General features: G+C 40.4%; 1 protein-coding gene across 1 annotated transcript in view; it reads right to left on the bottom strand.

Moving 5' to 3' along the window:
• The window catches only part of Ola1 (Obg like ATPase 1), a 123,465-nt gene that overhangs the window by 93,454 nt on the left and 7,426 nt on the right, over positions 1 to 22,585 (bottom strand). The window contains exons 3-4 of the mRNA XM_057755813.1: positions 18,877 to 19,020; positions 17,315 to 17,442 (exon numbers count right to left, since the gene is read on the bottom strand). Of these exons, the coding sequence (XP_057611796.1) occupies positions 17,315 to 17,442; positions 18,877 to 19,020 (272 nt within the window). The remainder of the gene's footprint in view (positions 1 to 17,314; positions 17,443 to 18,876; positions 19,021 to 22,585) is intronic.

Genomic DNA, 22,585 nt, shown 5'->3' with positions numbered 1-22,585 from the left:
TATTTATCGAAACTTTTTTGAACCTAAAAATTCAACTACAAAGTAATAAGTTCACTAATTTTCAGCACTTACAAGTACTAATTGTAGATATGTAGTTCCATTCTTTTCTTTTTATTTTGTTTTATGAGATATGGTCTCACTGGGTGCCCCAAAGCAGTCTCTCAAGTGCTGGGTGGGACATGAGGCATACACCACCACACATGGCATATTTCAGTATTTATTACAGATGCTCAATGAGTATTAGAAGCCTATCTATGCAGAAACAACTTATTCTCTGGTTATGCATTAAGTCATTTCACAATTCCTGCTGAAGAAATAAGATAACTTTAAGAATGTTCTAAGGGGATATAAGTACTCATAGACAACACAATTTAAATGTATTAATCTGCCTCTTTTATGTAGGTACACAACAAGAAACTGGCGCTACTCTCGTACAATGATGAAGAAACATGATATCTAAATTTAAACACATCATGAACAAAAGCAAAATATTCTATATCCTTAAGACAAATAAATACATACAGTTCACAGGATTAAATCATGAAATTTATTTTAAGCAAATTGTGTCAACTACTTCAACTTGTAACTGGGCCCAAGTCTCAAGTGTAAATATAAATGTCATTCTCTGTTCACAGCCATCCACATGAATTTTGAGCTTGGTTTAAATGATCAAAGAACAAGAAACAAAATTATCTAATATTATAAAACTAGAACAAAAAGAAACATACAAAGATCAAAAAGCCCCTGACTTCGGAAAACTTAAGCAAAAAAAAAAAAAAGAGAGAACAAAACTGACAATTATTTCAATGAGCTCAACATTAAAATTTGCTTCTTAGTACTACATTTTGTTTGTAAAAGTTCAACTCCCAGGCGGGCAGTGGTGGCGCACGCCTTTAGTCCCAGCACTCGGAAGGCAGGGGCAGGCGGATCTCTGTGAGTTCAAGGCCAGCCTGGTCTACAAGAGCTAGTTCCAGGACAGGCACCAAAGCTACAGAGAAACCCTGTCTCGAAAAACCAAAAAGTTCAACTCCCATCAGAAGAATGAATATAGATAAGCTGAGAGAGCGGAGGCAAGCCCGCATTATGCATATAATACTGTGGAGGCTGGCGGAGGAAGAGTGTTGAAGTTCAAGGCCAGCCTGGGTTACACAGGAAGAGAAACTAAGGGGGAAAAAGGAAGGATGGGGACAAAAAGGAGAGAGGGAGACAGAGGAGAGAGGGCCGATCCTCATGCTCTACTCTGAGCTGACTTAGGATCTGAGCTATGTGACTTACATTAAAATTAACTTATATATCAAAAGAAAAGTAATGTAAGTGAAAATTGAAACCAAGGATAATGCTTAAATTAAAAAGAAGCAAAAAAATTGTACATATGTGCATGTACATTAATTATTTTATTTTTAACAGTATTTTATGAGCATTTAAGGATATAATACAACAAGGAAATAAAAAGTAAAAATAGTTTCCTTGTGAAATTCTAATTCCAAAGTTTTGTTTGTTTGTTTGTTTGTTTTGAGACAGGGTTTCTCTAACAATTCTGGCTGTCCTGGAACTCACTTTGTAGACCAGGTTGGTCACCTGCCTCTGCCTCCTGAGTGCTAGTATTAAAAAGCAAGCGCCACCATCAGCTGGCCTCTTTGTAAGCTTTAAGGAGAGATATTATTAATTTTGTTAGCCTGGACCTTAGGACCTTAGAGCTTCCCCATGACATCAGTTACTCAATAAATGCTGCTATCAATTGTTAGCCAAAAATAATGGCTAGCTCATGTTTCTGAAACATGTCTAGTTACATGATAAGAATAAGAAATACAGATTGGAGAGATGGCTCAGAGGTTAAAGAGCACTACCTGCTCTTCCAGAGGTCCTGAGTTCAATTCCCAGCAACCACATGGTGGCTCACAACCACCTGTAATGAGATCTGGTGCCCTCTTCTGGCCCACAGGCATACCTGTAGACCGAATACTGTATACATAATATATAAATCTTTAAAAAATAAATCTTAAAAAAATTTAAAAATAAGAAATACAGATTAATTTAATGAGAAGAGATAATAATGTTTTAGTATTATACTTTTACCTTCCCTTCCCTCAAAAAAAAAAAAGTAAAAAACCTACCCTAACAGTTTGTTAAACTACAAAGTACTTTATCTAACTGCCTAGGGTAACCTTAAATTTACTTTGCAACATATAATCAAGCAACATACTGTAATTGAAGCATACTGAAAACAGCAGTTACTAGCTAATTAACATTAGTGGAAACATTTCCCTCAATGCAGATTTTTAAAATCTATAATAAAATACAGTTTATTATGAATATGTTTAAGTTATACAAAAACCAAGTTTACATTTGATATAACACTAGCACAATTTTTAAAACTGCATTCACTTTTATTTTTATTAGCAGTATCTATACTTTAACACCAAATGCTGGAAGCATCAGACTTCTCAGATTGAAATATACATCAGAAATCCAGGGAGCTGGAGAGATGGCTCAGTGGTTAAGAGCATTGCCTGCTCTTCCAAAGGTCCTGAGTTCAATTCCCGGCAACCACATGGTGGCTCACAACCATCTGTAAAGAGGTCTGGTGCCCTCTTCCGGCCTGTAGGCATACACACAGACAGAATATTGTATACATAATAAATAAAATAAATATTTAAAAAAAAAAAAAAAAAGAAATCCAGCCAGACAACCAGAGTACAATTGGTTGTAATGTGTATGTACTTATACTGTATTTCAACCAATATGGCCAAAGTGTAGCTATCACAGTACTTGGCCAAACTAGAATAAAAATCTAAAGCAAAGCTATTCCTCAAAGAAGGGGCTGAGGAGGTGGGGCATGGGAGTGGAAAGGGATAACTAACATAAAAACCTTTGAATGAAAACCTACTATTGCAGAAGCTTCCTAAAATATATACATGTGCGTGCATGTGTGTCTAGATAGGAGGGAGAGAAAAGAGGAATGGTGTGGGAGATCCTTCTGTCTATGTGCTGCTTTTGTTGGTTAATGAATAAAGAACTGCTTTGAGCCTATGGCAAGGGAAGAACAGAACTAGGCGGGAAAAGCTAGGCTGTATGCTGGAAGAAAAGAGGGTGAAGTCAGATAGAAGCCATGGAGCCACCAGAGATAGACGTTGGGAACTTTACCCGGTAAGCCACAGCCATGCGCTAAAATACAGATTAATAGAAATGGGTTAAATTAATATAAGAGTTAGCCAATAAGAAGCTAGAGCTAATGGGCTAAGCAGTAATTTAATTAAAACAGTTTCTGTGTGATTATTTTGGGTCTAAGCTAGCCGGGCGGCCAGGAACCAACAAGCAGCCTCCTTCCAACAGAGGGAGGGAGTTAAGAACCTATTACAGAAGATACCACAAATTTAAGTCATGGAAAATTGAGAAATCAAGTTGGTATTGACCTGGAAGTCTCACCCCTACTGGCCAGTTTCACAGTGCTAGAAGGAGCTGTATACACTAGCAGAAAAAAAAAATCAATCATAAATCTCATGAAGCTATGACTCCTGCAAGCTACAGTCTGCCTGGCCTGGCAGGCTATGCCCACAGTGTTATAGTGGTACAAATGTCATAGGAGTAATCAGACAACTTTCTGACAAGACAAACTCACGCCTGGTATCATAATCAGGGGCAAAAACATTTGGCTAGACAGGCCGTAGGCCTTGGGCAGAACCTCCTACTGTTACTCTGCTAAATAGACAGAGTTTTAAACCAATTCTTAATGAGTTATCATTACACCCAAAGATCAGTGACCCTCATTAGAGCAGCTTCTTTAGCAGAAGATAGCAATTAACAGTGACCCTCAGCTGGTAACAAAGGGAACCTAAGAGACTGCAGGAGTGCTCAGCTCTAAATAGCATTATACCCCTCCTCTCAATGCCCAGGGAGCATCATGGAAAAGGAAGCAGAAAGATTTTAAGAACCAGAGGGGTGGATAACTACAATAAAATAGTGTTTTCAGGACCCGACAGTGCAACTGTACAAATGAACTCAGTGGCTGTTGAGTGTATGCACATGAGCTGTGCAAAATAAGACCAGACAAAATCCCAGCATTGGGGGAAGAGGAGAAGTTGGCTCTGAGGCCCAAGCCCTGGAGAAGAAGCTTTGGCAAGTGCTGACAACTAGGAGAGAGAATTTTTTCAAGGATGCAGCCCCTGAACTGATTCCATGTAGCCCCACACCCATGCACACACTGGCAGCACTGTGTGAACTCAGAGAATCACATTTTTTAAAAAAAATGAAAGAACAGGGGCTGGAGAAATGGCTCAGAGGTTAAGAGCATTGCCTGCTCTTCCAAAGGTCCTGAGTTCAATTCCCAGCAACCACATGGTGGCTCACAACCATCTGTAATGGAGTCTGGTGCCCTCTTCTGGCCTGTAGGCATATATGCAAACAGAATATTGTATACATAAGAAATATGTTTTAAAAAAATGAAAGAACATACAAAGTTGGGAGGGAACAGTGGAGAGGGGTCAAGTAGGAACTGGAACGAATAGAGGCTGAACTTAATCAAAACACATTTTAAAAAACATTTTTTTTCAATTAATTTTTAATTTTTTAATAGCACATACCCTTAAGCCCAAAAGCCAGGAGGCAGAGGCAAACTAGATTGCTGTAAGTTTGAGGCCAACCTGGTCTACAGCCAGCCAAAGCTCCATAGTAAGACTGTTTGAAAAAAACAAACAAACAAAAAACATAATTTGCTTTTTTTGTATGGTATGGTGGCACATGCCTTTAATCCTAACACTCAGAAGGCAGAGACAGGCAGGATCTCTATGAGTTCAAGGACAGCCTGGTCTATGTAGTGAGTTTCAGCACAGCAAGGAATACATAGTGAAACCCTGTTTTGGATGTGTGTGTGTGTGTGTGTGTGTGTGTACACCACGTGTGCCTGTGGAATCCAGTCTTAAAGGGCATCAGATTCCCTGGAACTGGAGTTACAGATGATTGTTAGCTGCTATTTGGGTGAAGGGAACTGAACCTGGGTCCTCTGAAAGAGCAGCCAGAGCTCTTAACTGCTGAGCCATTTCTCCAGGCCTAGATCAAAACACATTTTATTATAACACAAAATCCTCAATAAGAAAACAAATGTCACTCCACTGTCTCCTAGCTTTCATAGCTTCTCACAAAAAGTCAGTTCTCAGGTCCTCGATTTCCTGGGCTCAAAAGATCCTCTTCCCCTCATCTCCCAAGTATCTGGGACTACCAAAGTCACACCCTTTCTATTTTCTGTAAGCAAGGTTTCTGTAGGTGCCTTTGAGACTTGCCTTCTTTCTGTTTATTGTTTTTGTTTCATTTTTTTTTTTACCAGTACCAGTTATTAAACCCAGGACCTCACAAATGCTAGGCAAGTGTATCATCACTAAGCCATCTCCCCAGACCAATTTCCTTCCACTAAAATTTAGATCTACACACACTATACTATTTACAATTTTTAAGCTTCTTGGACCTGTGTCTCAGAATTCTGGGCCATCTCTGGCCATTGTTTACATACCCTTGGTTTGATCCACAGCACTCGGGAAAACTTCATATACATATATGGGGGGTGGGTTCCTGAGTCACACAATAATATCTTAGTCAACACCAGACTATATACAATAAAAGTCTCAAAAGATTATACTTCTGCTGAAATTTTCCCGATTATAAAGGGTCTGTTATTTAGCTGGCTTCGGGCACACAGTCCGTGTGGCTGCACTGGCTTGAACTGACAACCAAGTGCCATGTTTACGTGTGTGCTGACCGATCCTATCACCCAGTATTTTTACTATAACTTTCCTGGGTTTGGAGCCACAAAACTTAACAATTTCCTGCAATTCAGTCTAAAATCAGCAACCTGCTTCCTGCAATCGAGGTAAGCAGCAGGCTGTCCCTAGTTTTCTGTAGATACACTAGCTTACGTAATGATGAACTCACCTAAAGTGTTTCTCCTAACACATCCCCGGGACAAAGAGACACACGTAAGACCTCCCTTACATGCTAGGCCGCTGTTAGAGCTTCTCTTGACACTCTCTTCAGTATTTCTACACGCTTTCTTCTCTTTGGGTTTAGTTTCAGTCAATGCTTTTTACTATGTGGATCTTAATCATGAGGCAAAAGCATCTGTTGTCTGTCACTGTATTGGTTAAAGTCTATTGCTGGGATGAATCATAAGCAATTGGGAAGGAAAGGGTTACCTTTCCACAGCATTGTTCATCATTGAAGGAAGTTAGGACAGGAATTCAGACAGGGAGGAACCTGGAGGCTGGAGCTGAGGCAGAGGCCCTGGAGGGGTGCTACTTACTTGCTTGCTCAGCCTGCTTTCTTTATAAAACCCAGGACCATCAGCCCAGGGGTGGCTCCACCCACAAGGGGCTGGGCCCTCCCCCATCAATTAAAAATTGCCCCGGGAGACTGCCTCAAGCCAGAGCGGAGGCTCCCTTCCCTCCCTCGGATGGCTCCAGCTGCATCAGGCCGGCAGAGACCAGCCAGCACTGCGGCTGTAGTTTCTATCCCAGTGTCCTTTCCTCTCCACTGGACTCACCCAACTGGTCATACATATTGTCCACTTCTTTAGAACTTTTACATATTAATTGGTTATTTAAAATTCCTTGTGAAATAGTAACATCTATTACATACTTAAGGCTAGTTTCAATTATTGATTCTTCATTTACTGTGTTTTCCCTGGTCTTTTATGTCTTATAATATTCTGTTGGGGGGGGGGAGAACACTTTGTAGGGAACAGCAGAAGCTGAAATACCTTTTATATGCCTTAAACAGAGTGAATCTTATGTTAAATTTTTTACACTTATTTATTTTGTGTGTTGCACATGTGTGCGCCTTGGCACACACGTGGAGTCACAGAGATCAGCCTGCCTCTGCCTCCCAAATGCTGGGATTAAAGGCGTGCGCCACCACCACCCAGGTTTTTTTTTTTAATTTACAACTTTTTAAAGAGTGTTTTGTTTTGTTTACAGCAAAGTTACATTTGTACAGCAATAATGATCCATTTTAGAATTATAATATAGAGTGAGGGAGGAGTGTTTCCAAATCCCTAGCATATTATTTTAGAGATTCAGGGACAAGAAATCAGTATTCCCAGGTATTTAAAATTTAAGATTATTTTAAACATACTTCTACCAATCTTCATACTACTATCTAAATAACTAAAATTATTTTTTTAAGAATAAAACATACTAAGCTTGGTAATACAAAGAACTGCAGCATAGAGAACAATGAAAGTAATGGAAACTATAATTTAAACTTCAAATCTCAGCCAGGTGGTGGTGGTGACGGTAGCAACAGCAGCCACACCTGCCTTTAACCCCAGCACTCAGGAGGAAGAGACAGCCGGCTCTACGTAGGAGTTCCAGGACAGCCAGAACTACAGAGAGAAACCCTGTCTTGAAACACCAAAAAAACAAAATTTAGCTCTCCCAGTAAGGCAACATCTCTTAATAGAATCCATGTGAACATTGCCCATTAAATGGTTTATTGAAAATTAAGGGTGATTTTTAAGACAAAATGTATACTAACGAGTTCATATATATACATGTAACACACTTTCTCTCTGTCTCCCTCACCCCACTTCATCTCTCTTCAGAGGCACCCAGCTATGGCCTACGTTTCCCTTGCTACAGCAGCTGTATTTCCTAAGACATTAACACCTGTGTGTCTGTAATGTAAAACTCTGACCACAAACAACCAGAAGACATGAAACAGTTAAAGTTGACAGACTTATTGCCATTTCCTGTATTTTCACTCCCAAAATGATCATTGCTATAACTCTACTATTTAGATATCACCAGCACAAAGTTTCCAGTTTCATGCACAAAAAAATTTAATATGCTGTCTTCATACAGTGAGTACTCCAAAATAGAAAACTATCCTTGTAGCAACTGAAGTCTCAGGGACAGATGCACTGATTAGAGATTTCACAGCAGCACTCAGGCTGTCTCCAGGGCCTGAAGCCAGCAGATGTTGCATCTTATGACTCATTTAGCCGTTCACTCTGCACTAATGTCCACTATATTAGACCACGCACATAGAAGCAACCAAGGAGCCAAAAAGACTCCTGCATTCTCCTCATGCAAGTAATAAAGCTTCCATTTGAATTTAGATTGTTTTAAAAAAGAACAAAAAGTCGTACTTGCAAGCACTTTTTTGCTCTTTAATTATTGAAGGCACAGAGTTTCAACAGGGGGACCAGTGCTACAGCTCAGCACATATGTTTATCACATAGGAACACAACACTACAGATACCAGCAAATGCCCTTATTCCAAATCAATCTTCCACGTCTTATTACAATAAAAGCTAAATACTGACACTTAAAGCTTTTTACAAAGTACAAGATAAACTTACCTTAATTAAGCAATTTTCTTCAATTATTTCTAAAACTTGTTCATTGAAATAATTATCTGAAGAAAATACTTATAAATTCAAATAATGTTAATATACTAAGGTTGTTAACAATTTAAATAAATTATAACCAGAATTATTTAATAACAGATCAAGAGAGAAATTCAGGGAAAAAAAGACATTGGTAAAGTCTCTACCCATCTAGACTGCAGTGTGGAGTTAATGTTCGTGCAAGTACAGAAGAAGTTAGCTATCAGTCTAAGTATTTATTCCAGTACCAATCTGAAACCTTAATCGAATAGTTACAATTTTTTCTTTCCAACAGGGAAAAAGGAATAAAAAACCCTGCAGCAACACATTTTATCAGGAACTAAACTAGAGCAATACCATTAAAGTGATGGTGGGTGTTTGCTCAAAGCAGTAACTCATCAGAAATCAAACTGTGCAAGTGAAGATATTTCACATATGGAGTTTATAATCTGTTACTATATATATTTAAGGCCAACTTATAATTAGGAAAATATAAATTAATAAATATACAATTTATACAAATGTAACCATGCTTTTACTTCACAGAATTTTCTTTAATGAAACTGTCATGTTAAATAAGTCAATAGCTGCACACATTTAGGCAACAAATTTGGTTCAAGGCAAAAACAACAACAACAACAACAACAAACACTCTACATCTCCATTTAGTGGCTGCAATTTAGATTATTCTAGCATGTAATACATTAATTGTATAAAACAAAGCTGATGTCACAAATACAAAGGAACTTTCTGCAAAACAAGCACAAGTCATTTCTCTGCTTCCACTGCTGGCTGACAAGTGATGAGCACTTTGTTCAAAAATATGCAATGCACACAAAACAACAGGTGGTTATAAAAATAAAATAGAGAAAAGGGAAGCCCCTGCTCTACCAGCCAGAGGCTATGCCAGCACCCAGATCCCCACCCCACACCTCAGGCAGAAGCCCCTGTTCTCAAAGGTCAAGCCAGGACCCAGGTCCTAGCATAATCATTATCAGGGAGGCTTACTAGCAGCTAATGGGAGCAGATGCAGGGAGCCACAACCAAACATTAGGTGTGTCCCTCTGTTTATGAGCCCATGGGTATGTGCAGGTAGACATCCTTACAGTCCCACATATGTGTTGGCTAGAGGTTGACACTGGATGTCTTCTTTGGTCTATTTATCTTACAAGTTGAAGCGGGGTCTCTTACTTGAACCTACAGCTTACTTACTTGGGTCGTCATGCTAGATGTCTTGCTCTGGATCCTGTCTCCGCCTGCAGGATGCTGGAATATAGCTAGGCTACCACTCCTAGGATTTATTTGGTTGCTGAGAATCTGAACTCAGATCCACATGATTGAACAGCGAGTACTTTACCTGCTGAGCCGGCTTCCCTGTCCCTTTGTCTGACTGCTGGAAGGGTTTGTCCAGCACCACTGACACTGACTACACAGATACTAGTTAATGAGGACAGAGTTCTGGTTTTTTGAGACAGTGTCTTATGTAGCTCAGGTTGGCCTTGAATTTACTACATTGGCGAAGCTTGTTTTGAACTTCTGATCCTTTTACCTCCGAGTGCTTGAATTAGGCTATAATTCTATATGACCACTACTTCTGTCTTGTAAGAACCTAGTTTTTTAAAATTTAGATATGAAGCTTGAATTATTTATAAAATATATGCCAAAGTATTGATGTACTGGCAATATGTAAATACATTATCTCATAAAAAAACAATTTATCCCAATATTAACCCTAGTTAGTCTGAATAAGCTTTCCCACACCAGTTTACTGTAAGGTACCCACCCTTCAGCTACTCTCACTCCTGCCTTCCTCTCTCTCATCTTTATTCACTTCCTGTTTTTACTTCTTAATTATAACATCACAGACCTTTTGCAATCTCTAAAATCATGTTCCCTAACAGTATCCCAGCTTTCCCCTCCTAGCTACTTTACCCAACTCAAACGCTTTTTTTCTTCCAAGCTCAATCTAATACTTAATCCTATTTTTATCCACCATATTTCCCTCCCGCACCTTATCTTTAACTAAAATCTCAATATATATTCCATAGTACCCTTGGTTATTTATCCTCCAACAGTTACTGAAGTCAAAGTGCCACTATAATCACTGCTACTAGAGACACCTGCAGATTACGGACATCTGCAGAATGGTGATGCCAAGCAATTGTGGTTGTTCTTGCAGACGGTATCATCACTGCTGTAGGAGGAATACTTGGCACAGAAAGAAGAGCTGAAGGTATCCATGTAAAGTTTGCAAAAGGATAGATCGTAAGGAAGTTGGTTCCATTCACTCAAATAAGTCTAAGACAAAAACTGCACTGGTTTATAACCAAGCCTGTTTCGACAATAACATTTTTAACTTCACAAATGACAGAGTTCTGACAGCTAAGAAGAATGTGGTTCAAAATTGGAAGCTTGAAGATCAAGAGATTCTCCTGGACCTTAGAAGTTGCCCTCACATCCCTGATTAATTTCAACTCATTAATGATACAAAAGCTACAAAAGAACCCCTACAGTTGGCTATTTTGGACAGAGGACAGGAAATGAGACCTCAAAGTTACATCAGAAAAAATATTCAAGAGAGAGTAAGACTGCTCCAATCACCTAAAATAGATATAAGACCACCAGGGATATAGGATATACACAAATGATTAAGCTGCAAACAGTAGACTACAGTTTCGTATACCACTGCAGTACAAAGTAGAGGGACGGTTTCTGCCGCAGGATTTTCCAGAGTGAACAGAGGCTGGCTGCTAGAATGTTTTGTATATGAAGATGAGAATTACTGCATAATTTTTTATCCCGTTGAATTTGTACTAAAGAAACAAAGAAAACATATGGGCTTTGGTCAAATTATTTGCTTAAGTCCGATACTAGATTAATTTAATAAATACTGATGAAAAAGATAATTACAGAACACAACGGGGGGGAAAACTCCATTATTTTAGAATACAATCAAAGACAACTTTATATTGGCAATTTGTGTCTAGGCAAAAATGTGTGACCCATTTAAAACTTCTAAATGACGAGCTATGGAGGGGGAAGGTGGGCTCTTGAAAACAGAAGTTTATGTTCATGGTAATTAAAGGTGATTTACTAACATATAAACACCTAACTTAACCTAAGGGGGTGGAGCAGTTGGATGAAGGCATTTTTACCTTCTCATTTAGCAGTTCAATAAAGCAGTAGAGCCTGGAGGGCTCAAGCTCCAATGGGAACTAAAAACTGGAGCCCCACCTTCAGCTTTTTTAGCCAAGTGCCCACAACAAAACTAAAGGAGCTCTCTGGAGCTGTGTTGTTGAAGCTCTAACTAAACAGTTGTGACATATGAAATTCAAACAGATATAGGGGCTAGTAATATAAAACAGAGAGAAGACACATCTGCCATTAATAATACAGGAGAAAGGATAAGGCCTATATTTTTCTTGCCAAAAATTCTAACCATATGCACAGAAACCATCTTTACATGAACTGATCTTAGATGTGTCCATTAGGAACTGGGCGGACCAGCTTAAGAGAGAAACAAACCAAGAGAGAAGTGTAGTTCACAAATGCTTACAGTTCTATTTGGAAAGAAAAGAGGGGAGTGTTTTCTAAGGCTTAAGACTGCATATTCAGAAACAAAAAGAAATGGCAACAAAATACCAAGGTACAGGCAGGCGGATCTCTGTGAGTTCAAGGTCAGCCTGATCTACACAGCCTGTTCTAAGACAGCAGAACTACATACTAGAAAGATCCTCTCAAAAATGAATAAACGAGGGCTGGAGAGATGGCTCAGAGGTTAAGAACACTGACTGCTCTTCCAGAGGTCCTGAGTTCAATTCCCAGCGACCACATGGTGGCTCACAACCATCTGTGCTCAGATCTGGCGCCCTCCTCAGGCGTGCGGGCATACATCGAGGCAGAATGTTGTATACATAATAAATAAATAAATCTTAAAAAATAAATAAATAAATAAACGAATAAGATAAAATCTCATGGTACAACTAGCAGTTATTCTAAAATCTGAAATGCTATATTTACCAAAATAGACTCTTACTTTATAAAACAAGCACTGAAAATAAAATTAAAGAGAGTAAATTACTGGCTAAAAAGGTCTTGAGCTTATTATTATGATTATTCTGAGTAAAAGCAATGCATTTCTGTGTTCTAAAACTGGCATACTGTACATTTGCAAAGAACACCCAGCGTCATACTGCTAACCCCAGACCTCTGTGATACTTTTAACACCGAGAGAAGTAAGAGAGCACACTGCTGAGAGGATGTACAAAACCAATTACATCGTCCTCTATGAGCTAACCGGCCTTCCTAGCTACAGGGAAGTCAACAAGATACAAGTTAACATCCAATCAAAACAAATGTCTGAGGCATAAATATGAACTTAGGAAGAGTCAACCTGATATAATAATACCTACATTTCTATCTTCACCCCCACCTCTTCCTTCTCCCACAAGAGGAATATGAATTTTCTTTGCTGGCTTTCAGACCTGTGTAAGGCATACCTCTCAGATCAGCTACAACACACTACACAGCAAGTATCTTTGCTATTCACGGCGTACACTCTCCCATCTTGAAACAGTCTTTTTTAGAGCTTTGGAAAATAAGTAACGTCCAGAACACTGACAAATGAGCAACACTCAAAATCTGTGGCAAAATCAGTGACCTTCTTATCAACATTCTACACAAGTCTAAGTTATGGAGCCCACACCTTCCTTCTTTCCTCCCTTCCTTCGGCTGAAATGCTAACTCTTCACCCTGCTTCCCATCTTCTTCCATCAAGTATCTCTACATCCCTTTACATGCTCATGGGGCCATATACTTTCCTGAATAAAAATAATGTATCTGTTACTTTTAAATAAGTGTACCCTTTCATCTTGATATTCACATAACCTAATCCAGTTTATTTCTATAACATCTCATTTTGATAGTCTATGTTATTAATATTATGTGGCATTGATTGACTTGACATTTATTACAGGTTAGTTTTTCAGATTTTTACTTTTTGCATTTTTTTTTTCCTTTTTTGGTGTGTGTGTGTGTGTGTGCACATGTACACCTGGATCTCCTCACCTGTTTCGTGCCTAAGTGGAGATCAGCGGCAGCATCCTGTCTTCTCTCACCCTCTACTCTGCATGTGGGGGGGCTTGTTGGTGTAGGTGTGTGCATATGTGCATCTGGCTCACATGTCTGCACATGTGGAGGACAGTTATGCAGGTAGTACAGCATTGCCATTCTCATTTTACATGGAAAACTGTTTCAGAAATGCAGATCATTTATTCACAGTTTTACAACTATCAGTGGGAGCCAATAATCATACTCAGTTTGATTCTAAGACACATACTTAGACAGAGGGTATTGGGTTTTAACTTTCTGAGATAGGTGTAGTAATATTTAATTTGTATTTTAATAAGATCAGAAATTAAAGCAGCCACACTAGTCATCTGTACAGACCAGGCAGTAGTGACACACACCTTTAATCCCAGTAGTCACACTAGTTGCCATAGAAACCAGGTAGTAGTGGTACACACCTTTAATCCCAGCACTAGAGAGCAGACAGCTCTCAGATAGTCTCATCCTGAGGATTTATGGAGTCAGGATTATTCTTTCAGTCTGAGGATTTCTTACAGTTAAGAGTTCTTTAGTGGCTTATATGTTTTGCTTTTCTGATCTTCAGGCTAAACCCCTCTCTCTGGGATTTTATTATTCGTGCTACAGGCAGGCTTTCTCTGTATAACAGTTCTGGTTGTCCTGGAACTCGCTTTGTGAACCAGGCTGGCCTCAAATTCACAGAGCTCTGCCTGCCTCTGCCTCTAGAGCCTCCAGAGTATCTAATGTGTATGCCACCACCACATGGCTTAAGTTCTTTTTTATTTTATTTTATTTATTTATTATTTATTTTACTAAAGCAAAAAGTCTTTATTCACACACAAGTTTGCAAACTCAGACTCTTCGTATGTTCAACGTATTGGAGTGATTGGAGGGCCCAGCCCAAGCTCAGTTGGGGTTGGGTAGCAAAGGTAGGGGTGAGGGACTTATAAGGTTCAGGACCCCTGATTGGCTGATATTTGTCTAGAGCTGTCCTGGTGAAAAGTGATTATGTGCTGGCAGGTGACCCTGTCTACAATGGTTGGAACGTTAGGAATTTCCTTTGGATGGTCTGTTCCGGGGTGGCGCAGGCTCATGACTTTCCCTAGACCTGGTGCTCCTGCTATGGCAGCTGTGTGACTGGCTCCACATCCCCCTTTTCACAAGTACCAAGGACAGGACCTGATCATGGGTCCTTCCTGCCTAGGAGCTCAAGGGGGTGGCACTGGGACCTCACTACCATTCATTAACTTACAGATTTTTTTAGGGCAGTGACATCATTGCCATTCTTAAAGCCCTGCAGCTTTGATCTCTGAGAACAGCCAGATTATAATTCTGATTGTGTGCATGTCTATATGTAGTTGTGCCACCCACATGTGTGAAGGTGCCTGTGAAGGCCAGAGGGAGGCTCCAGATTCTCTGGAGCTGGACAGCAGGAAGTTCTTAGTCACCTGACGTAAGTGCTGTGAACCAAACTCAGGTCCTCTGGAAGAACAGAAGCATTCTTAAAACCTCCAACTCATCTCTCCAGTCTAACTGACATGTGTTTTATTCAGTAACATAAGTGACATGAAACAAAACAGTCTACCTAGACAGGTCTTAAAGACACAGAAAACATTGTATTTTAACCTCAATCTCCCAAGTTTGTGTTCCATGGACCTGACACAGGCACTGAATGGAAATGAAGTAACAAAAGTTATTCAGGTTTGTAGGAAGCTGTCTTCAAAATCTCAACTTCAGAGCATAAGAGTAAAATCTCTTGCAAGAACCTGTTCACTAGGGGGCTGGAGAGATGGCTCAGCGGTTAAGAGCAGTGACTGTTCTTCCGGAGGACCTGAGTTCAATTCCCAGCAACCACATGGTGGCTCACAACCATCTGTAATGAGATCTGGAGCCCTCTGGCCTGCAGGCATCCATGGAGGCAGAATGTTGTATACATAATAAATAAAATCTTTAAAAAAAAAAAAAAAAAAAAAACCTGTTCACTATTAAGTGAAATGTTCTGTGTAATCTAACAATTTGAACACTGTATTCTTCAGCCCTCCAAGATCAGTCATCTTTTGAAGGTTGTTTCATCACACTGTGAATCCTGAGTTTACATTTGGGTTAATTAAATAAAATTAACCTTGGGTCAGGAGGCTGCATTAGCAACTAGATGACAGAAAGTAATCAGAGTATCAGAGGGTATCCAGGAGAGCTAGAGAGACACAGGAAGTAGTAGGGTGGGTTTTGGAGTGACACAAATTTTTCTGGTTTGGCAAGCAGAAGTATGGGTCTGTGGGAGACACAAATAAGGAGGGTTAGCTGGTTGCTACTCGGCCTCTCTGAACTGGCAGGTTTTCACCCCAGTCTTTGAATCTCGAGTCTTATTCATAAATAGAACAATACAGATTTAAAGCTACCTTTAGCAGCAGTGACAAGAACCAGTGCCCGTGGGAACAGAATTCCCACCAGGCTGTGGCCTGAGTGGCCAGGTTGCTGCTAGAGAAGCAGGCTAGTTACTATGGAGCTGCAATTGTTGGATGGAATAGCAGTAGATCTCGGAGCAGCCACTGTGCCAAAGTTAAAACAATACTCATCAGCCTGTGCCTCAAGTTAAAGACTTGCTAGCATCCATGTTCTTAGGAACATGATGGTGGGGGCCATCTATGTTTGGTGCTAACACTAGAATTAGGCAGAGCAGTTGTAATGGTCTGCTCTGTCCCTTTAAGAGACAAGTCATGCTCACTCTCTCACCTTCCACCTAGGCAAGCTCATCTTCAGCTTGAGTCTTCCTCAAAGAGGCAGCCTCTGTCTCTCCCCACTTCTCCCCTTCCCCTGTTTCTCTCTCTCTCTCTTCTCCCCTTTCCTCTCCATAACCCACTAAATAAATATCCAACCTCACTTTGCATGGCGCGCCTATTGGTTTGTCTCTCGTCCACCTTGTGGCTCCCTGCCCGGGACTGCCAGGGACCAGCCACCTTCAGGGACCTGTGGTGTGGTCTCCTGGAGTGCCCACTGCAGCCACTTGGGGAACTGTGCCATCCCTGCCTGGGACTGGCTGCTCTAGGGACCAGCTGCCCACTGCCGCTGCTTGGGGACCCGCAGAGTTCCCCCAAATGCACAGGCAGCACTTTACTTAATCCATTACAGCAGTCACCTATACGTTTTACTGTTTGCAGGTTAGATGTCTCAAGTTTCACTACTTTTCCTCTGGGAGTCCCGTCAAATGATGAGACTCCAATCTTGGTCTTTCTCATGTCCTTTTGCTTGGAAGGTTAAACCATCTACCCATCCCTAGTTACTGTTCTTATAGTCAAAAGAGCCCAAGGTTCTTACTGTTCTTTGTACTCTGGCTTTCCATAAGCACCAGTTGAAATGATCTAGATTTTCTCCTCACTCTTTGTATCTCTAACAGATATCCTGGGGGCCTTTCCCTCCTTGGAAGAAGAATCTCCTTCTCAGCATGAGGAAAAACAAAAGCGCAGAAAGGTCCAACACAAAAAGAAGGCCTTGTATAGAGCTCTTATCAAGCATACACACAGTTCTGGGATCAATCCAGCACAATTAAAAATAACTAAAATGAAATAAAAATGCCTTTATAATCACCAAGTCAATTCACACAGAAACACACCTCAGAGCTCTAATCCAAAACAAGGGATAACATTCACCAGGACTTAATAGCCATAGTAGGGATACAGCGACTACACAGTGATCTCATGGGGAAATGACAGGAATAGTAAGGTTAGAAATCAATAAATTAATTCATGATTCATCTTACAAAGCAAATCCCTTTCACCTATAAGTCATTTATTTCTATTTGGGTGATATGGAAACACACTCATTAGTCTTAATTAATAAGCAAACAACTGTACTTACGTGTTAGATGAAAGATCCCATCACAGGCACTAATATGAGATAAAAAGGCATTCCCCAAGCCCTGCCCATTGTGAGCTCCTTTCACAAGGCCAGCAATATCCACTACATTTAGGAAAGCAGGAATCTTGCTGAAATACAAAAGATAATTATAAAGAACCTACTTATCAGCCAACTGAATTTTCTAAACATTTCATATAAATTAACTACGTGGTTCTTGGAACAAAGTTTGGAAAGTACATAATAATGGAAAAACTAACAGCCCCCAAAATAAAAACTTTCTTTCCGTTGTGACTTTTTCTTTCTTTTAGTCTTTATTACATTGCTAGTGTGTGCATGTGTGCATGTGTACATATGCCAGAGGTCACTTGTGGAGGTCAGAGGACAAATTGCAAGAGTCAGTCCTTTCCTTTGGCTATGTGGGTCCTAGAGGTCAAATTTTGGTCATCAGCCTTGATGGCAGCCTCCTTCACCTGTTGAGCCATCTCGATGGCCCTCTATTATGTGTGCATGTGTGCATGCGTGTTCAGAGGTGATTGGAGGAGTATCATGAACACCCAAGTTAATTCTCCAGAACCTACATTAAAACACACCACACACACACTCACACACATACACCAAAACAACAAACCTGGGCATGATAGGGATACATTTATCATCTCAGCAGTGTGGTGGCAGAGACAGATGGATTTCTGGGTCTTGTTAGTAGCTAGCCAAGCTAGTTGGTAAGTTCCAGATATGTGAGAAACTTTGTCTCAAAAAACAAGGTGGATGATAGCCAAAAAACACTGCCTGAGGTTGACCTCTGGTTCCATGGAATACATGCATGTGTGGACACTCACAAGCACATGTGTACGAAACAGGGACAGCAGAGATGGCTCCGTCAGTGAGGACTGGATTTGGATCTCTGGCACTCATGTAGTACAGTACCCTGAAGGGGAGACGGGGGATCTCTGGGGAAGCTGGCCAGCCAGAGTGGCCGTGTCTATGAGTTCTGAGGGTTTTGTGTTTTGTGGTTTTTGAGAGATTTGTCTCAATGAGTAAAGTAGATGGTGATTGAGGAAGACTTAGTGTTGACTTTGGACATGTTCATTACATACTCTTTCCTATGCATAATACATAACATATCCTTATAATACTACATGATGAAATCATGTAAATAAGGTGATTTCTCCTTCTACTTCACAATCTCAGAAAAAAAAATTACTGTATCAACATAGAAAATCCTTCTTCCTTTTTGTAGTACTCTACATTGCTTTTTTTTTTTTTTTTTTTTTTTTTTTTTTTTTTTTTTTTTTTGAGACAGGGTTTCTCTGTGGTTTTGGAGCCTGTCCTGGAACTAGCTCTTGTAGACCAGGCTGATCTCGAACTCACAGAGATCCGCCTGCCTCTGCCTCCCAAGTGCTGGGATTAAAGGCATGCGCCACCACCGCCCGGCTCTACATTGCTTTTATAATCATCCAAAGTAATGCTACATTAATTCTGGAAGAAACTTGATTCTGAATATATCAAACACGTTTGTCCCGTCTATGAGCAGATGAATAACGGTATAGCTTCTTCCTTACCTTGCTGGCTTGTGATACTGGCAGAGGAAGTCAAACCTCTCATCCGGCACAGGCACCCTGCTCTCATTAGGATCGATAGTGCAGAAGGGGAAGTTCTCTGCAGAAGCTTGACTATTAGTTAGTACATTGAAGAAGGTGGACTTCCTAAAACAAAGGAAAGACTTTCAGTCAGTCCTTAAATTGATGAGAAAACACATCCAATGCTCAAAAATATAAGGACAAATCTAGGAAGGGGGAAGAAACATTTTTACTAACACAAAATATCAAGTGTGATATAAAATTTATAATTTTATAATTAGGTTACGTTCCCGATCTCCGTCTATTTGGAATTTGAAAAGAATGTTCCCAAAGAGCCTTTGTTACAGAAGATAGCTGGGGTTTCATATAATGTCACAGAACATTCTTCTCACAACGCACCCCGTAACGCCAATCTCATTTCACCCACATCCAGCATAGCACAACTATTCCCAAAGCATTCCAAATTGAGGAGTGAGTGGCTGCTATTTGCGAAGAAATGGGAGTTCAGAGCTCACATTAGTTTCTCATTGCGATTACACGAGGATTACTGGTAAGCCTCAAAATATGAATTATGAAGGTAAAAATGTGACTTTTTCACACTATGATTTAAACCAAGATAAAAAGTGCATTCATATGGAATAAACTAATCACTAATTTCCCAATTATCTGCTTCATATCAAGTGAATACTCAGAGGATGATGACAGCCAGTCATGTTGTAACTGTGCCAGCAGTCAAATCTGAAACAAAGTAAGACTTTTAAGGACTTGCTGATCTGCTCCCATCAGCAACAGAGAACAGCAACCTCACCACAAAGGCTTTCCCTCGCCCCAGACAGAGGGTACAAGGGATTTAAAGTGAGAATCACTGTCACACAGTGTTTCTGGTTTTAACCCCAAGGAGGACTGAGGAAGTGGCTAAGGATTTAGTTGGTAATTATAGGGCCAGCACTCACAAACTCTGGTTAGGCGTGATTATGTAAAAATGTTTGCATATGGACTAAATTTGACAACAAAAAATACTCAAAAAGTATAACAGTCATGTTACTACGGTGGAATTAAAAATGATTATTCTTCTCCAAAAACCTAAAGGTAAAACTGTTTCTTCAGATGTTCATCAAGGGAAATCAGACTTAACCAGAACACACCCATTAAACTTTTAAACCTAGGAACCAGTCTTTTTGTATTTGGTTTTGAGAGCTACAGAACATGATGAACAAGTGAGGACCAAGGCTTGCCCTAGTGCTGCTCCTGAGAAGCCTGCTTTGACAAGACACTGGACTGCCCTACCTATCAGTCTCTAAATACTGCACTTGCTGATATCACACTGAGACCACACACTGCAGAGTTAGGTAGGAACATGTGCTAAATAAGCATATAAACCACCGCTGGCTGGTGCACCACTAGCCAATCAGTGGCTTTCAAATGCCCAGACAGATTGCATTACAGAGGGCAAAGCTGGGCACTCTCGGGCCTCTTACAAGATCCACCAGTATACAACCCCATGTTCTCAGTATATCCAGATACATGGTATAAAGGCAGGTTTTAGAAACATGGGGCTAGACTCAACTCAGCTAACAAACCACGAACTGGTGGTGAGCGCTGTAGGATTTACAGTGGCATCCATAACAAGCTAGCATGTAGGGAGCAAAGGAAGGCCTGAATGAATGTGTATTGTTGACACCCACGGTGCCATGACAAATAAAGATTAAGGCCTTAGGCCCATGGTGAATTAGACAAAGTTGGTTCCTATACAGGCCAGGCTCCACAGGATGGCAACTGTGTACGAAATCTAGCAACTGCAGCTTCCTCTTGGAAACTGCCTCCTGAGACCCCCTCTCCCTGTGCTGAGGATCCAGGCTAAGGCAGTAGGTGTGGCTCCAGAGAGCATACAACTCACCTGACCCAGCTTTTCCTGTCCATGTGTCTGTTTTTCTAAGTGTCACTGTCCTCTCTTCATTTCCTTGTCACCCTGGTCAGAGTTCCAGGACCCAAGTCCCATAAGACACAGTACTGCAACAATGTCAAAACTCGAGGACTAATGTGACTGAGAGGAAACCACTGGCTCCTCTTATAAAACCACACTTTAATTTCAATCTTATAAAAACAGATGTCATACTACTTATTTTTAAATGTATATATTTTAAAGACATAATCCATTTCACTCCCAAAAAGTTTGCAAGGTTGGGCCAGTGAGAAGGCTCAGCAAACAGAAGTGCTTGCACACAAAACTGGCAACCTGAGTTTAATCTCCAGCACCTGCTGTAAGGGTGGGAGGCAAGAACTCACTCCACAAAGTCGTCCACTGACACATCAGGTATGCATGCAAACACTCCTGCACATATACCATATACACACCTGTATAATACATACTTTAACTTTTAAAGGACTATAAAACAACATAATTTAAAACATTAATATATAGACACATGGAACAGCTACTTTTTAATAGAGACTTTGCATTTACACCGAGGTCTTTAAATGTCATGATTATTAAAAATGGTCAAGACTTCACAGAAAAATAGCAATTTCAGGTCTGGCACAAAAAACACACATAAGATGAGCTAAGTATAATGACACATGCCTGCAAAACTAGCACTTCAGGCTGAGGCAGGAAGATCTTGAGTTTGAGGCCAGCCAGGGCTATACAGAAAGATCCTGTCTCAAACGAGAAAAATACAAACAACAAATAAATAAGCTGGAATTTCAACTTTTCTCACAGAACAGCAAGAAGCTATTAATAGTTATGGAGCCCTATCAACAGAAGTGAGTGCCTGCCATCCCCACTGTTTCAGGAAGGTGAGGCAGGAGAGCTTAAGCCCAGGATCACAAAATCAACCTTGGTAACACAAGAGAGAGAGAGAGAAGAGGGGGTAGGGGGACGACACACACACACACACACACACAGTATCTAGAGCCAACTTTAAAAGGCATACTAACCAAAGGTCCATCAATCTGAGCATGAATCAAAATGGCTAAAACATATTGTAACAAATCAAGTATTTATTATACATAGTAAATTAACCTCAAAAAATATTATATGTTGGTAGGAGGCTGCTTGTTGGTCCCGGCTGCTCAGCTCAGGAATAATCACACAGAAACTGTATTAATTAAATCACTACTTGGCCCATTAGCTCTAACTTCTTATTGGCTAAGGAAGATGAACATTAAAGTCATCTTGTCCTTGTGTTTTTATATATTTCTATTCTTTTGAAACAGGTAAGGGGTGGATCAACAGCTCACTTGGAAAAAGACTTACTGCACAAGCATAAGGAACCAGTTTAGATCCCCTGAAAACCAGACTGCTTCCCCCAACTACAATCCCAGTGCAGGTGATGCAGCACCAGGCGGATCCGTGGAGCTAGCTAGCCAGCCAGTCTAGCTGAGTTGAGTACCAGGGTTGGTGAAAGACCCAACTCAAAAACTAAGGTGGAGGGGCTGGAGAGATGGCTCAGAGGTTAAGAGCACTGTCTGCTCTTCCAGAGGTCCTGAGTTCAATTCCCAGCAACCACATGGTGGCTCACAACCATCTATAATGAGATCTGGTGCCTCTTCTGGTGTATATATGCTAACAGAACACTGTGTGCATAATAAATAAATAAACCTTTAAAAAAACAAACTAAGGTGGAGACTCTCCTTCCTGCCTTCCACCAGTTTCCCCAGTCTCACCCCCGGCCCTGTGGCGGTCAGCTTG

Source organism: Chionomys nivalis, chromosome 22 (assembly GCF_950005125.1).
Source record: "Chionomys nivalis chromosome 22, mChiNiv1.1, whole genome shotgun sequence".
NCBI lineage: Eukaryota > Metazoa > Chordata > Mammalia > Rodentia > Cricetidae > Chionomys > Chionomys nivalis.
Note: the sequence above shows the minus strand (reverse complement) of the source record. Positions and strands in the feature narration are given on the sequence as shown.